At 40.1% G+C, this 17,136-nt stretch overlaps 1 protein-coding gene across 1 annotated transcript in view; it reads left to right on the forward strand.

The window, feature by feature from the left end:
• LOC137155386 (EF-hand calcium-binding domain-containing protein 6-like) overlaps nucleotides 1-17,136 on the forward strand; it is a 94,451-nt gene that overhangs the window by 66,506 nt on the left and 10,809 nt on the right. The window contains exons 14-15 of the mRNA XM_067551585.1: nucleotides 15,634-15,775; nucleotides 16,838-16,962. Coding sequence (XP_067407686.1) covers nucleotides 15,634-15,775; nucleotides 16,838-16,962 — 267 coding nt within the window. The remainder of the gene's footprint in view (nucleotides 1-15,633; nucleotides 15,776-16,837; nucleotides 16,963-17,136) is intronic.

Genomic DNA, 17,136 nt, shown 5'->3' on the forward strand with positions numbered 1-17,136 from the left:
TGGTAGAACCTTGTTGTAAAGTAAATGCCTTTACATATCTATTCCTTTAGCTCAAGTTTTGTAATTAGTTGACAAGCACTAGCTGATTTGCCTTGCTGTCTGGAGATTATTTCAGTGCTGTTTTTATTTTCAGAACCACTTGGGACTGAGTTTGAAAATTAAGCTCATCTTTTCAAGAGACACCTCCTCTTTAGGAGTCAGATATGAATGCAGGAATGGTTTAGACACTTCTGTTAGCAAAGATGGCCCACTAGGCAACATATGCAGCACACTGCTCATCATCAGGTATACACAGAAGATGTTTCTCTTGGGATGTTCCATTAATCCTATTTATAGAAGTAACAGATCACTTCTTTATGTGCTGAAATATAGTTCTATGTGGAGATGTGCACCAAACAAATGTCAGTATACTTTTAGGGCTTGACTCAACACTCACTGAAGTTAAGGGAAGCCTTTCTATTGGATTAAGTTGAAATTGGATGAGTCATTGAATAATGTAAAGTTCCTTTTATGATCATGTTCTTTCTATGCCAGATCTTATTTCTATACAACACATTTTACTGCATGGAAAACAACAAATAAAATCACTGTTTCACCAGGAGCATCATATAAAACAAAATAATTGCCCTGGAAGAAATAGCGCTCACATGACATATTTAAAATGCCATGGGGTGATATAGAATTTCCAATAATGCCAAGTACTCACAACTCATTTGACATCAGTAGAGCTGTGGATGCTCAGCTCTACTGAAAATCAGGCAGTTTAGTTTTATTTGCCTTTTCATTTAGTGCCTGTAATTGAATCTTGTGGCATGTGCCATAGTTAACTCATACTTTACTCATCCGTTGTATGAGCAGGGAAAAACATTTGGTAATATTTTGCATTGGAGGACACAAATATCATGTATGCTTTCATATTAATAGTTGGCCATCTAGTTATAAGATGAGCATTGTTTCATGGGATATTTATTGCCATGCTGTAAATGTCTTGAGCCTGATTCTGTCGCCTTTGATTTCAGTGGTCTATTTGTGGAGTAAGGTGCATGCAATGTGAGCAAGGGTAGCGGAATCTGACCAAGAGGGCATATAAGATTATTTGTGGCTTATAGAATGGTGGTTATATGGTAATTACAGGAAGCTGTAATTGTGTAGTTTCAGGTCATTTTCTTCCAAGAAGTCCTGCTTAATGAATTGCTACATATGGAAAGATGGTTGACATGGTTTTTGACTCTGTAATTTAAAAGATCACTGCATATTCTAATAGTGACAAACATCATGCAATTTGAAGTAGACTCTCTCCTACCATGCCATGTAGCTCATGGCTTACCCTAAGACCATATATGGGGCAAATCATAAGCCTCTGACTCATGGGAGAAGGGCTTTGAAACCAAAACGAGGCAAATTCTTCAGAGCCAAAAGATTCATGGGGAAACAAACTCCAGTCCTGGGGCTTCTCCTCATTATATTACTTCTTGGCCTCTCCTTTGATCTGGTACGATTGTGATCATTCAGGAGCCATGCTGCCATAGGCTCCCCTCTGGTGTCTGTGCTTTAACCCCATCTAAAAGAGTGAGTATGGAAGGCATAGTTCAATGCTTAATGCTGTGCAGAGTATTAACTTCTACAAACTTCTCTGGTAATATTTCTGCTTGGTTTGAAGGGGAGCAAGCAGCAGCACAGAGGGGCATTTTCTGGCTCAGCTCCCCTTCCAGCCTGTCATCCAGCAGAAACTCACAGTGTTCATACAGACAGGGGCTTCATGGGGCATATATCATCCCATTTCATTGCTTTCAGGGCCTTTCTGCTCCCTTTTGCTCATCTTTAAGTCCTTTCTCATGGCACAGGGGAGGTGAGCATTTGGCCCAGTGCAAGAGGATCATATATATTCAGATCTATAAGCTTACAAGTGGGCAGAGCATCCAAAGGGCTAGATACTAGTCCTCAAAATACCCAACAGGAATAGCAAATACTGTTCATTTTATAACATTCCTAGTATTTTAGCATTTCTTTTCGTTTTTGAAATGTGACAGGATTTAGCACCCTTTTCATTGTCACTGCTCCATTAATGAAGGGATGCTATGTAAATAACTGGAGAGGTCCCCTTCCTTTGCTGAAATCACCTAAGAGAAGACCCATCAATCTCCATATTTAAAAGGTTGGGCTATCAGTGGATGAAAATTCCATTAGAGATTGACTGTGTTGATAAAACAAGTGCATATGAAATAGTTCCTGCCTCAAAGGAGAGTAACTCCAGCTGAAGTATCTTGGGATTCTTCTTTGGAACTCTTTGGCATCCAAGGTCTTCAGTAAACATAGATCAAGAGGCCCAGTAACATGCCTGAAGATTCTTTTGTGCAAGACCTTCTCTATTTTGAGGTAAGCACAACAAACTCAGAATAGATTTATGGTTTCATTCTTTTCTTCCTCCAAACTAAGAACCTGATCCTGAGAGGTGCTGATTATTATTAAATATTTGTAATATGGTAGCATCCAGAGTTGTGCCCCATTGTGCTAGGCACTGTACAAACACAGTCTCTGCCCCAATGCTTAAAATCCAATATAAGATGTTGTAACAAGTGAGTGTAACAATAGTAAGGAAAAGGGGATGGAGATTGAGGGTAATAGCAATAACAATTTGTAGGTAGATAATGTAACTATATGTAAAACTTGATATTTCCAAAATGTATGATCTATCTATCTGTTCGTCCGTCCGTGCGTGCGTCCCTGGATATATTTCCCCTTGCTCTGATGTCCCCTTGGTTGCTATACTGTGTGCATGCACGCACGCGCACACACACACACACACACACACAATGTGCTATATATACAATACAACAGCAAAAGTGGCATCACAGCAAAGGGATTTGAAGTAGGACATGGTAGTGACTTTACAGATTAATTCAGGAAAGGCATTCCATGCATAAAGAGTGTAATGGAAGAAGGCAAATTGAGACAAGTTAAGTAAAAGCAGAGGGCTCTCAGTAGGTGCTCAGGATTGAGTCCACAATGTGGAAGACTTAAATATATCCATTGACTTTATCTTAGTCTGGTCCATCTTGGTATTTCAAAGGGAAAACTCACCCAACCTCACCCCGTGTTGTTTTGTGGTGAGTGACAGAATTAAGCCAAGAGCTTTTTCTTTTTGGGTCAAATTCACTCCTGTGTTTAGGGTAGCACTAGACCCATGTACTACCTAAATCCCATTAAAACTCTTTTAATAGGACGTACGTGGGATTGAAGTGATGCGTGGGCCTTTTGCTGGGTTCTTTTTAATCAGCTGGGACATTTCTCCCTTTCTAAACAGCTGAGAATATAAAAGGCATACTGTTGTGTGTTAAGTTTGGACTTCACTTTTAAAAAGTGTTTGGTCTGGGACAACTGGTTTGTGTACTGTGCGGCTTCTGTCAGGGAGGTTCTAGTATTTTGATGTTGTTGTCAGAGAAATAAGAAGATGAGACCCATAATATAAGGCCCTTTTTGCTGTACTGTGTAAAATAAAATGGCCGTTTCAGTCATCACCCCTCTGTAATATTGGACAGATTCTAAGTAAGATTGCAGGCAGGGATTCCAATAGGTAAGAGTACTTTGATTTTAAGTAAATTTCACAGCCATTTGGCTCTCAGGTCTTGCCAAAACTACATTGAACTAATAGCTTCCTTGGCCATTTCAGTAACATCTGATGCTCCAAACTTCTTTTCCTGGTCTTGAAATAGGTCCAAAATAGAACGCCTAATTCCGTGGGATTGCTGGTGTTGACCCATTTAATTATTTGAGCACTGGAGTCTGGTTCACCATTATTAAAATTCCACCATCAAGCATTTACCAGCTTTGTCCCCATATTTACAATACCTTTGACTGAGATGTCTAAGACTTTTAAATATATGCTTTAAACAGTGGACAGTCATCTCTGACATTTCTTAGAAATCTTTTCAGAAGGCCATGTGGAATAGTTCTAATCCTGGAAGAGCCCCTGACTCACTGTGTGATCTGACAGAGTGACATATCACTTGACCTCAGTCACAGCAGCTGTAAAACTAGGTAGAAAAATAGGGCCTTACAGAAAACCAGATGACACATCTGAGTAGAGCTTTTGTGGGTAAATAAATGACAAATACTACTGCTCATCCTCCCTCCCTTCCCCCCCAATAACTGATGGTAAATTTTAAGCAAGAATTTGAATTGCAATATTTCCATTGTATTTGTGCTGTGCAATGAATTTATTTTTGCAGAGTAAGGAAATGTTATGCAGTGACCCTGTAAAAGTTATTTTAGGTACAACAGAACACACAAGGAGCAGTTTTTTGTTGATGATCTGAGAAGTTGGCAATCTCAGATTCAGTTATTTGCCTAAATGAAAGCAGAAGCAAAGGGAAAGTATGGCTAGAATTCTGCCCAGGCAAAAATATCACAATCCATTAAATCAAATTCTGCTGGTTATTGCCTGAGAGGAAAAGAGGTATAGTTTTAATAGGAGAAGCAGTGATGTTGAAGTTATAAACATGTAGCTAGTTTGTAAATTTGAAGAAATAATGTGAAAGACTGAAGTTCTGGGCATATGACTGCAGGGGGCGCAATATCTCCTCTACATCCATATGATAAAAACATTGTGGTTTAACTTGGCCTTTAATAAATGCTGTGGTTTGGCAAGTTAGAATCAGGTCTGTTATCCTAGAAAAGTCAAACCATAGTGTACTACAATTTGATAATTCATCTATGATGGAATCAACACTTCCAATTGTAGAATAAACCCTGACCAGAGTTATAAATGTATCCACGCAGGCACAGAGGCTGACGAGCATAAAGCTCTTTCGGACATGAATAACATACTTCCCTGCACAGTGTAAATGGATGTCACAACTTGGAAAGAATAGTTTTATTTAACTTTTTTTGAAATTCTTCTCTTTTTTTTTATTTAAAACAGGGTCAGCACAGCTTTTCCAAGCTGTTTCTTATCTGCTAGATGAGTTTCTGGAGAATTACAATAGCATCTTAAGGACCTTTTCTGTGAGAGGGCCAATGGTCCTTTCAACAGTAAAAGAAACTATATGAAGTTCAGCCAGATCGGTTTCTAAGTAAGGTGGTCTATTAAAAGTACTGCAGTTGGAACAGCAGCCTTCTCCTCTGCCAAATCTTTTGACATTGACGTTACCAAGTATTTAGATTCCAGCTATCACATGTCTACAGATAACCTTAAATAGGAGTTCTTCTCAGCAGGAATCTAGGGCACTCAGCTGTTAACTTTTATTTTCCATCTTTTATTTAACTGAAAACTCCCCATCTGAACTAATCTAGACACAGACATTACATATAATGGGCCAGATTCTGCAGTACAAAACCGCTGGAAAGCTGCACTAGTGAGGGGCAGCTGGATAGTCCCTTTGCACAGGAGAATCCGTGGGTGGTGTAAACTGGCATAGCTGTGTCTATGCCATCTACCCCTCCTCCAAACCTCTCTCCCCCAGAGTAGGAAGATAGCGGGGAGTTGAAGGGGTTGTAACGCGAGAGGGTGGAGGGGTCCAATGAGACTGGGCTGGTGAAATAACCCTGTTCCAGCTGGTGAAAATTAGATCAGCCTTAAGTCTTCTATAACTTGTGCCAGAGGCTGGTTTTGGGCCTGGCTGCCCTGAGGATTGGAGGGGACAAATAGCAGATCAACACCCCTTTCCTCAGGTGAGCGAAGTGCAGCTCAGGATACCTGAGTACTAGGTCCAATGTGCCTATTGCCATGTAATAAGGACTAATGTGAGAACAGGTTGAAAATGAAGATAAGGACTTAAAAACAGTGGCATCGCCCTTCTGTCCTATAATAAAACTATTTTACAGAATAGCCTCTGCTCACACAGTCTGGCATAAGTGTTTTGCTGTCTAAACTGCCCTGCCCTGCTAACTTTCCTGACCTATCGGATGCTAGTATCTGAGTACACTAGTAATGGTTGGGGAAATGTGTCAGGCAAGTCTGATATATAAAGAGAAACACAACAACCTCCTGTTCTCCGCTGTATCTTCTCTCAAGCCCTTCCCTCTCCCCTTCTGTTATCTGAAACTAGAGATGAACTTGTTGAGCCACTAAGTTCCAGTCTGGAGCCAAACCACCCTGAAGTTCTGATCTCGGGCTTTAGTCCAACCCATTATCAAGATAGGAGATGGGATTTGAGTTTACCCGAAGTTTTGGAGTGTTAATAATTTACCTGGGGTTTAGGTCTGGGCCTTTCTCTATTAATAATCCTACAAATCACAACCTACTTCCCCTCATTCTCAACTACCTCAGCATAAACCAACCCAACCAGAGGCTAAAGCAAGTATGGATTCCCCAGGTAAAGAAAAATCATGTCTCACTGTATAGAAATTTGCCTGGTCACTAACCCCTATCTAAGAGCATGGTGATCCTATCCACGTCTTGTTAACCATTGTCAGCAAATAAAGAGTGCTTATGAATTAGGGCCAAAAATTAAAGGGACATTGTCAACATTATTGTGTTTTCTAGCTTTGCTTGAAGAAAACAAGTATAAAGACAAGTATGGCACAGCAGAGATGCTGCACAGGAAGACAGTGCCCCCCTATAGCCTTTGTGTGCCTTAACTCTTTCAACACCATCAGGCCGGTGACTAACTCCCTTAACAGTTAATACATGACAAATATAAACATTTGGGGCTCAAAGCTGCTCTCTGTTATATGGGGACAACTCCAAGCAAAGCCACTGACAGTGGTACCCTTGTAACTCAGAGTAGGAGTTGTCCCTAGTTATTTAAGAATCAATTAATTAGCTCTGCCACTGATCATGTTTAGATTATTACAACTGGACAATTTTTTAAAATCAAATTTTATTTCCACCAGTGTTAATTTTTTAAATTTCACTCAACTTGGAATATTAAACCAGTCACTTTTTGGTTTTCAGCCACTTACACAAGAGTTGACAACAAATCAGAGGATAGTTTAGATCTCTTTGATAAATATGTTTTCATTTATTTATCTTAATTTCATGCTGTTTTGCTAACTTGGCTTCGAATCACAACCAGGGCTTTCAATGTTTCCTAGAGAAGAAAGGAACGTTCTCTGTCATGGGAATGTGTGTGATGCCTGATTTCAGCTATGTTATCTCTTTCCAGGTTTTTGAGAGTCTGAGAAGATGGTTGAGATCCATCTGTGTAATTGCTAGCTTCTTGCATTATGTAAAAGTGACTTCCGGTGATCACAAAATCATAGATGGTAGGGCTAGAAAAGGCCTCTTGGGTCATGTAGTATGACTTTCTGAATTGTTCAGGACATTCAATTGCACATTCCCACTCCGTCTAATGTAATTTATCTTGGATACCTTCAGCAACCAATAGCCAGTGAAACAGTCAGATATCTCCCTTTACATAATAGTCTGTTCTAATGCATAATCACTGGGTTAAGAAAATTTTCCTATTGAATAGCTTGAACATTTTCATATTTTACTTTTAGGTTATTACTCCTTGTTGAATGTCTGAAGTGAATAAGTCCCTTCCTTCCAATAAATTATTTCCTTGACTTTATCCATACCGTATTTTATGTGCCCTTTTAGACTGCTACAGTATTTTTTAAACAAACAAAGCACATTGACTTCAGGGGTTAATAGATTCTTGTAGGATAATCCTCCTCCTGCAGACCTTTTAAGAATTTCTGGTGTTGTCCAGACAAAACACAATGTTCCTGATTATGGAATTCCTTTTTGCTATGTCTTTCCTTAAAAAAGCCTAGGAAAGTCCTTAACAGAAAGCTGTACTGTGCATGTGTGTTAACTTTCTAATTCACTGCCTCATTTCCTAAAATGAACCTAAAGAAGGCTGCGTATCTGGATAAAAACAAAACATATAGTCACATGACTACTGACTGAGAAATTACATTTCCTCAAGGTACGTATTTTATCCTCCAAAGAGGCAGATCCTCAGATATAGCTTGAGGAGTGCATGGTGGTGCAGAGATGCCCTCTCTGCTGGTTCTCTGCTGAAGGATGCTCTACACTGCACCAACTGCCAAAACTGTCTTTTCCCATCTAGAGCCTATAACAGGGGCCCAAGTCCGCCCCCGTCCTCTTCCCTCCAGGCACTGCATGGACTCCACTGGGTGTACCTTCAGTGAAAGTTTATTTCAGTTTCCCTCCACCAATATCACCACAGTCCCCCATTCTCACCCCTATTTACAATAGGTGCAGAGCTTTGGGACCTCTCAGCAAGACCAGAGGGGAAAAGAGGTCTTCCTACCCTGAGGTGCCTCTATGACTAGGTTCAGCTAGCCCTGTTCTTCCCTCCCTCTCTCTGCACTTCCTTCCTGTGCCTCTTTTATCAGCCCTGGGCTGTTGAGGCTAATTGACTTTTTACCCCACCTAGCCCACCAGCCTGATCAGATCATTACCCCAATCAGCTTCAAAATGATCAGAGTGCAGGCTCACTGACTCACTCCCTGCACTCTGTCACACACCCCCTACAGCAGCTGTTGGAGGCGGGGCGGGGCGGGGTGGATTCAGCACCATTTTCTACTGGCATAGTGGCACAAAGCATCCAAAGTCTGGCCCAAAATTGGAGCTAAAATATTGACATCAGAAAAGGTATACTGGACCATCCTGACCACGAAAATGTTAAATACATATATAAAAAAACCCATATACAGTATCTAAGGTTGTGTGATATTGTAGTGTTTGACAGCTCATATGTGGCCATGAAATGCTATGTTCTTATATTTGCACAAGAAGACATTCTATCAAGATGATAGTTACTGCTAGTTGAGAATACTGTATCCTTTTTGACCACTGATATGGAATATCCATATTCCAGTGAGTAATACCTATGTAGCTGAGGTTGTAGAAAAATGTATCATAGTGTATTATTTGAAAAATAGGTATGTGGTCATGACATTAAAGATCGTACCAAAGATATGAGTTGGTTTTGTACATGCAAGCTGAACTTCGTCACTACATGTCTCTTTGATTGCCTAATTATGCAATCTGAACATTATCCAAGTGTAGGGGGGTTGTTTTGGTTATTTACTATGGAAACGATTTAGCTTTACCAGGTGTTCTTGAGTCTCCCACACTATCCTTTGCATTATGTCCCCCTTTACCCTTACCTTTTTGTTGAAAACTGAATAACAGTAGTTAGTATCTATACTATTTTAGTCAGTTTTATTGTTTATTCTTCTTTCTTACTAAATAGCACTTCTGATTCTTCCCTTACTTATTTCTTTCTCTGGATTTATTTATAAGATCCTTATTTTGTGTTAGCTCTTTCAAGATAGCATAGTTTCCTAGGCTTGTTTGTCTTTGTTACTTTATCACTTGCATGTTAAAATTTATTTACTTCTTTCAACATCACCTTTTTCATTTCCTATATAATTCTGTTTTCCATTTCAGTTCCTTGCTCACTTTTATTATCCATATTTTTCCTTAGGAGCTTATTATTCTTTGGGCTGTTAGTATTGTGTCCTTTTGAAATGCCTGTCAATCTTCTTCAAACTAATACTTTTGCACATTTACTCTCCTATTATTTTCCTTATGTTAATATTTGCCTTACGTAATGGTAGTGTCTTAGCATTGCAATTCACTACTTAATCTTTTCTTACTATCCTAAATTCAGTTAACTTAAAGTGTATGAGCAAACTGGAGTCTTCTCAGACGCAGGTTATTTGTAACCTTGTTATTACAGACTTCTGGTTTTCACAGATTAAGGCCTCAATCCTGCAAACATTTATGCCTATGCTTTAACTTTACATATGTGCATAGGCCAATTGAAGTCAATGTGATATTCACGTGCATAGTTAAGCATGTGTGTAAGTGTTTGCAGCATTGGGCCTAACTCTTGCAGGTTTCACATGTAACACAAGGAACAAGCTAAGACAAGTTAAGGTCTAGATTTTATTAATTCACCAGCCAATAATTAATTAATTTTACTTCAAGTACAACATTCCCAAATACCCCATGACTTCTAGTTCCACTTGCTTGTGAGTTAATATCAAATCCAGGATCAGATCACCTCTGGTACTGTTTTTTCCCTTTCATGTTATAGAAAAGTACAATGTCATTAAATTTTGATGGCCTAGGTTGTGGAATTCTGCCTGGTTTCATGTTGCGAAGCACTATGGGGCCAGAATGTAGACTAATCACTGTATTTCCAAATGTTCCAGAGGGGTAGCCGTGTTAGTCTGTATACAGCAAAAACAACGAGAGTTCTGTAGCACTTTAAAGACTAACAAATTTAATTTCAGCAGGCATAAGCTTTCATGGGCTCCAACCCACTTCCTTACTTGCATCTGAGGAAGTGGGTTGGAGCCCATGAAAGCTTATGCCTGCTGAAATTAAATTTGTTAGTCTTTAAAGTGCTACAGAACTCTCATTGTTTTTGCTGTATTTCCAAATGTTGTTCCTATAGAAAATTTAAAATAATAATACTGAGCTCCTATCTAGCAGTTTTCATCCATGTAAATCTCAAATTGCTTTACAAAGGAGATAGATATCATTATTCCCATTCACAGATGTGGAAACTGAAGCAGAAAAATGTTTTGTGATTTGCTCAAGGTCATCCTGGAGAGTCTGTGGTTCAGGTTCAGGTCTCCTGAATCTAAGTCCAGTGTCCTATCCACTGTCCTATCCACTGGCCTCTCCTAGAAAGAGACTCTTTATCAGCAGATCATTAAGAATTGAAATAAAAAAATAAAGTTCTAAGATATTCAGAGTTGAAACATACAGGGCACCCATTTTGAGCCCAATCTTATAGTCCTTTCTCATGCAAAACTGGGAATGTTAGTGAGAGTTCTGTGCATGAAAGAATTGCAAGATTAGACCTTCAGGTTCTATTCTATTGTATCCCATAGTACTTTGTTATTGGTTGCGTTACTGGATACACAGGCCAGATTCTGACTGGTCTGAGTTGGGGATGGTGCTGAGCACATCACTTCAGGTAATGCTATCTCAGGAGGCACATTCCTTTCCAGAGCTCCCCAGCAGGGAAAGTATAGCCTGCTGACATGTCTGCACCGAGCCAGCTCTGTTTGTGTGTTCTCCCTATCCCCAAAAAACAAAGATAGGGCAGTTCTTGAGTTGCGCACAATGGCTAGAGACAATCTATCCCTTAACTTGGGGTTTCCTAATGGTTTAATTGTTTGCCTTACCATTATGTTTCTGCCAGTAAATATCATTTTAATATTAGCTGTACATTGTGAAAGGAGAAAATGGGATGCAGCTGTCTGTAATAGCCTCTGACATAACAGCCATTTTCAATAGCATCTCTGCTGAGGCCCAGACACTCCAGAGCTGCAGGCAACTGCATGCGCTCCAACTCCTGTGTATGTAGTTTTAAGAAGCTCACACATATTCATTAGAGTGTCACCAGCAAATCACGCTGAGGCTAGTGGGTTTGTAGGTGGAATCATAATGCTTGTATTGGGCAGATGTTCACCTCCTGAGTGCGTGTGAATAGGTGTTAGTGTGCACGTTGGTGTTTACACCTGCCAAGAGTAGCTAAAGGTGGGGGAGGGTGACTTTTGTAAATTTACACCCCATAATTTCCAATCCCACTGACATCAGCATGTTCCTGGAAAAGGAGCGCTATTTTACGAAATCTCTTTATGACTATGCTTTATGTTTCTGGAGTTGATGGAAAAACAGCTATTGAACTGACTAGGCCAAACTATTTGCTAGTGTAAATGGGCAAAACTCCCCTGAAGTCTGGGGACTCCTCTGTTCCAGACTGTGCTGGGGCTAACTCCAGTATTGGGGAGCTGCAAAGGTGGCATAAATCTGCCTTTGTGTAGCCCTTCTCTTTCTGGTCCTATGTTGAGCCCACCTCAGAGACTTCAAGCCCATAATTTCATTGCACCACCTGTTAGCCAAAACAAACTAAAGGTGTTGGCAGAATGAACATTGCAGCTTCCCGTGTGTTCATATTTGCTAATGGCGGATAAATGACATGTAAGAAACAGGAAATAAGGTTAGATTTCAAAACTGACTTTTGACAGCTAAGGCTTCTGCACTGTAAAAATCTGATTTTGTTGCTGTGATTAATCTAATTTTTATGCAGAGCTTTGCAAATCTAGGGTGTGTCTAAATTGCTAAAAAGAGATGTTCTCTGAACATGGGTTAGCTACCTGCATTCGCTAACTTCGTTTAAAATAGCAGTTAAGACTTAGCAACTTGGTGTTTAACTTGTTAACAGCTTGAGTAAAAGCCTATAGGGCAGGGTGGGTCGAACTTGAGAATCCTTTCTATATAATAGGCCCTTCTCAATAAATGCATTGCAGGGTCTGTTTGCCTTAGAAAAGTGTCTACTGTGCATTATAGCTCCTTTTCATATTGCTGGTTGTTAAACTTTACCTATTATGAGAGACCTGTTATAATGATTACAACTCACATGGAGGCCAAAGTTATACACACAAAAAAGCACGTGCCTCTGAGGCTCATGCAGCAGCCATTTTCCCTATAGAAATGTGATTTTGTGCACATGCAGTAGGGGTAGCACATTTTTTGAAGGAGCAACACAAGCACACATGTTTGAAAAGCTGGCCCGCAAAGTCTTATTGATTTCAGTAGGATTTCGTGTTGTAATATCCGGACAGATTCCTAGGATGCAATGCATAGTGTTGTTAATGTTCATAATGGCTAAATCCTGTAGTCTTTACATTGAATGTGTAGGACTTTGGGTAACAAAAGACTGATAAATAAGGCCCAGGATTTGTCCCTAACAGAATATATTTTGATGGATCAGAAAGAGCTACCCTGATATGCACAGTACCATGTCAAAGCATATTACACAAAATCTGGCTCAAGCTCAACAGGGTCCACAGTGCACCATTTAGAGTATGGTACCCTGAGAGCATATGCGATACTGTAACATCTCAGAAGCTTCCCTGACTGTTTTGAAGACAAATCGCAACAGGACCATTTGGCATATTTATTGATTTAATTCAATCCCTTAAATAAAATGTTGAGTTAATCTTTTAGTGATAAAGCAGGGCTTTTGGGTGCCCAAGGTTTTCAGGTGGGTCCAGGAAAATTTGTCCATGAGCCTTTAATTGCTTTAATATTTTAATATTTAATAGCATGGGAAAATATCAGTTTAGTGGCCTCACCATTTTTCTCATTACCATCTATTCCTCTTATAGAAATTTATTTTGGGATGAGGGTGGAAGCTCTGAGAATGACCAAAACAGGGGAAATATTTTGAGAGAAGCAGGCAAATGTGTTGTACAGCTTGGCGATCTTCGTAAGCCTGCATCTCTGCTTAAAATCTCAGGTGAGATTTCAGTTCATCGCAGTGCAGTTTTACAAACTCTGACACCAGCTATTGATGTATGCCTTGATGAGCCATCTTTTATTAGTACCTTCAACCCTTTTGGGATTTAATTAAAAGATTTACTTACCAGATACGTTCAAACTCCAAATATTTCTCTACTGAAGGATACAAAACCAGCAGGACTTCTCATCACAGGGTATTAACTGATGTGATGCTATCGTTTTCAATATGTGTAACTTCTTGCCTTCAACCCCCATGCTGAGTGCTTGTGTTCCTTTTTTCCCCAGGGTCATGTCCTACACAGAATCCCCACTGTGACTTTGCTCTGCTGGGTCAACAGAAACACGAGATGACAATTTTCACCCTTTATTATTACTTGTCTAAACTTGGAGAAAAATAAGATTCCCATCTATTATATCTTCAGGTTTCATCTGACAGGAGACAGGGTGACTTGCTTCAAGTCTTTAGACCTCCTTGGCCTTTAAAAGAGAGGTAACAGGGATGGCATCTTAGAGGCTCTGTAGCTTTCACAGATTGTAGCTGTTTTCTTCTGAATAGCAAACATGTGATCCAAAGAGCGGCTGGCAAAAGCTTCTTACATTTCTTCTAATGGCAGAACTGGAAATATTTCATACATATATAAGCATCTATGTAAACAATTGTTGTTTTCTGCAACTATTGTAAGTTTCAGTCAAAACTTAAGTACTGTTTCTCTTTCTTTTTTTAAAAAAAAGAAAAAGCGTGCATTTTCTGCTATTTCCCAAGAGGCTTTTTATCTGTTTAAATCAACTAGGGATTTTTCACATATTGACATAAGCATTCATTTGCTAATTTGCTGGACATTAAACTGCATGGAACGTCCCCTGGCGTTCCTGAATGAGACTGAAATACGTGGGTACTTAGCCTGCTCAGACTCCGCATCATTCCTAGTACACATATGGTTTTTCCTGCTCTATCTCCTAGATAAAAGTCACTGTTTGATCGCCTTAAGGAAAAGAATGAGTTAAATGGACCAATATTCTAGCCTTGGCTCTAAAACTGGGCCTTTTCAGAAACTCCTCAGCACCTGCAGCAGCTAGGTCATTTGCACATACATAAATAAATAAATTAACAATGAATAAATAATTTAATCCCACCACACAATGCCACCTTGCAGATTTGATCCTTTGCTCCCAGTGAATTTGTCCATTCCTAATTCTTTTTGATAAAGTCCTCAGATACTTGCTGACTGTCAGGCTAATTTTCTTATTGTTTTCGCTTGATTAGTTCTGTATGACCTAAGGTCGCCCCTAAAATCCACATCTCTCGTGAAGACTCCGAAAGGCCTTCTTTTTTTCAAAGGGATGGAAAGTGCCTGCCATTTCTCCGGACAAAAGCCTGGAAGGTTTTCAGTTATTAGCCTCCTGAAGCAGCCCTTTCGTTCACCCAAGCGCAAAAAAACCTCATTAGGGGGGCACCTTTTTTTCTGGCCTTTTTATCTAATGCATGTAGGGTTTACGTATGTCAAGATTTTCAGGTCTTGGATGAATTTGGGCTGTCTCCCCTTTAACCCTACTGGACTGTAGCTGTGCCCACCATGTAGTTGCCTATATCTCTGTGTTCTAAACTGCCTTGAGAATCTCAGTGTTTTTAAAATCTATTTTACAGCCTGCTTTGTCGTAAATAACACACACTTAGGAGAAATGCACTCTGTAAAGGTGACACTGAACAGTTAGAAAGTCAGGCCAGATTGCCAGTCACTGGTGGGGGTCCTGCCTCGACACTCTGCATTTTACACTTTGGGCTTTATTTTTCTGAAAGCTTTTCTTATCTCAGTTTTAGTCATGCAACTCCTGTTAAAGCCAAAGGGATTTGCATGGCTGAAACCCTGCACATCACTTTGAACATGTACATAGTCTGGGTTAGATTTTGCCCTGCCCCATGTATCCCAATGTAGGGGCTAAACCCAAATACAGTCCCTGTGCTTGGCTGAGAGCAATGGTTGCATGAGGCTAAATTGCTATCCTGAGGCATAACACCTCCAGAAGCTCCCACTGGGGAGCGTACAAAGCACAAGCCACCCCTTCAGGGTACACTGGACTTTGCCCTAGTGTGTGCCCTGAAGGGGCAGCAGGCACCATGGCAGCCCTTCCACTTTCCTGGGTTTATATATAGTGTAAATCAGGGCGGCATTTAGCCAGCTGTATTATCCATAAAACCGTACAACTAAATATAAAACAATGCAATTCTTATGTTTACCGCTTCAGGAGCAACATAGCATGAAGCCATAGTTGTGTTGGTTACCCCTCGGACATTTTCCTGGATTTTGACATATTGACAAGGGGAGAGGCAGGGCACACCAGTGAGTGATAGGGAGCGGGTCAGGTTAAATTAACTGTGTCTTCTCTTTTAGCAGAGGGTTGCCTAGTCTCTTTGATGAGAAATCTCTAACAAGTTCTGCATGTCAGCCTAACCAAGACAAAGATGGGCAGCAACAGAAAGAAAATATACCTAACCAGAAAGTGAAATACACCTGTGGAAGAACTCCAAGGCAGGTACAGGCAACACACACAATCCGCTATTTTGTTTTGGAGAGCATCTTATAGAATCAAAGAAATGTAGGGCTGGAAGGGACCTCGAGAGCTCCATAATTAACTGATTCTTATCCTGATCCGATCCCTTCTTGATCAAAATTCTGCAAGAAAGCCATGAACTGTATTCTGGATGGCAGCCAAGGACTGGGATGACCACCTGTTCTAGTTGTCTCAACTTCAGAGGCACATTATACCCTCCTAACTGGATTTGTGAAACCCAGTGTTTTTTCCTTATGTCCTCCCTAGTGCAAACTGGGTAGTGTGGCTTTCTTTCATCCTGTCTTTATGGTGATGACAATAGATTCAGTTACCCACACAGGAATGCACGTGTCCCTACATGTAGCTGCAATTTCTAATGGGCCAAAATTTGTTCTGAGTTGCAGAGGTATAAATCCTGGAGTAATTTCACTGGAATCAATGGTGCTGCTGCTGGTTTTATAGCCATGTCAATGAGAGCAAAATGTAGGCCCTATTTTGTTTGCCTGTAAAATGCCATACTCACCTATAGTACCATATAAATAATAATAAAAGCAGACACTCTACAGAACCTCCTCTGCACATTGCCTTGGAATGGAGTTGTGGGGTAAGGGAAAAAATGAGAGGATGGTCCACATTTTACTACAGACTCTCTGATCAAGTCAGAGCTACTCTGCACCCTTCTAACCCCTGATCCTGTAAACCCTTATTATGCATATTCTCATGAATAAAGTTAAGTAGCTCATAAGCATAAAGTTAAATATGTGTGTAAGTGTTTGCAGGATCAGGGCCTCCATTTGTAATACTCTTGCTCCTGGCACAAGTCATCTGTGTGGGAGCTCATGGCCAGCCAGAATACAGGGCAGATATAATTCCTATGAAGCCTGGAAGGAGTGGTGAAATCATGCTGTTGTGAGACCATAGTCACCAACCACCAGAGAGCTCCTTGTTTGAAAGAAAAACTCCAGGAGACATTTGTGTCAGAATAATTACAAATAAAGTCTCTCTGTTTATAAACCTTCCCATCTTTCTCCTTTTTCCCCCAAGCTGTTCAAGATTATTAAAAGCTTCCTTAATAAATGCTACCAAGCAATAGAGAAAGAGTTTGAAGATTTAGATGAAATGAACTCCCAGCGCCTCACTCAGGAGACTATGTATCTTCTCTTGAAGCGGTAAGGAGACTGGCTTACTGTGGCGCCTCCTCAATACGTTTAACGTAATGTGCTGAATGGTTTCTATTTTACAACCAGAAAAGATGTTACCTTTCAAATTTATTGAACACAGATATAGGTTACACTGAGTAACTGGGCAGTAAACCACAGCAACAGTGGGTATGGCTAATTAGA

The sequence above is a fragment of the Emydura macquarii genome, unplaced genomic scaffold (genome assembly GCF_026122565.2).
Source record: "Emydura macquarii macquarii isolate MOO-44397 ecotype Brisbane River unplaced genomic scaffold, CSIRO-AGI_Emac_v2 contig_1363, whole genome shotgun sequence".
Taxonomy (NCBI): domain Eukaryota; kingdom Metazoa; phylum Chordata; order Testudines; family Chelidae; genus Emydura; species Emydura macquarii.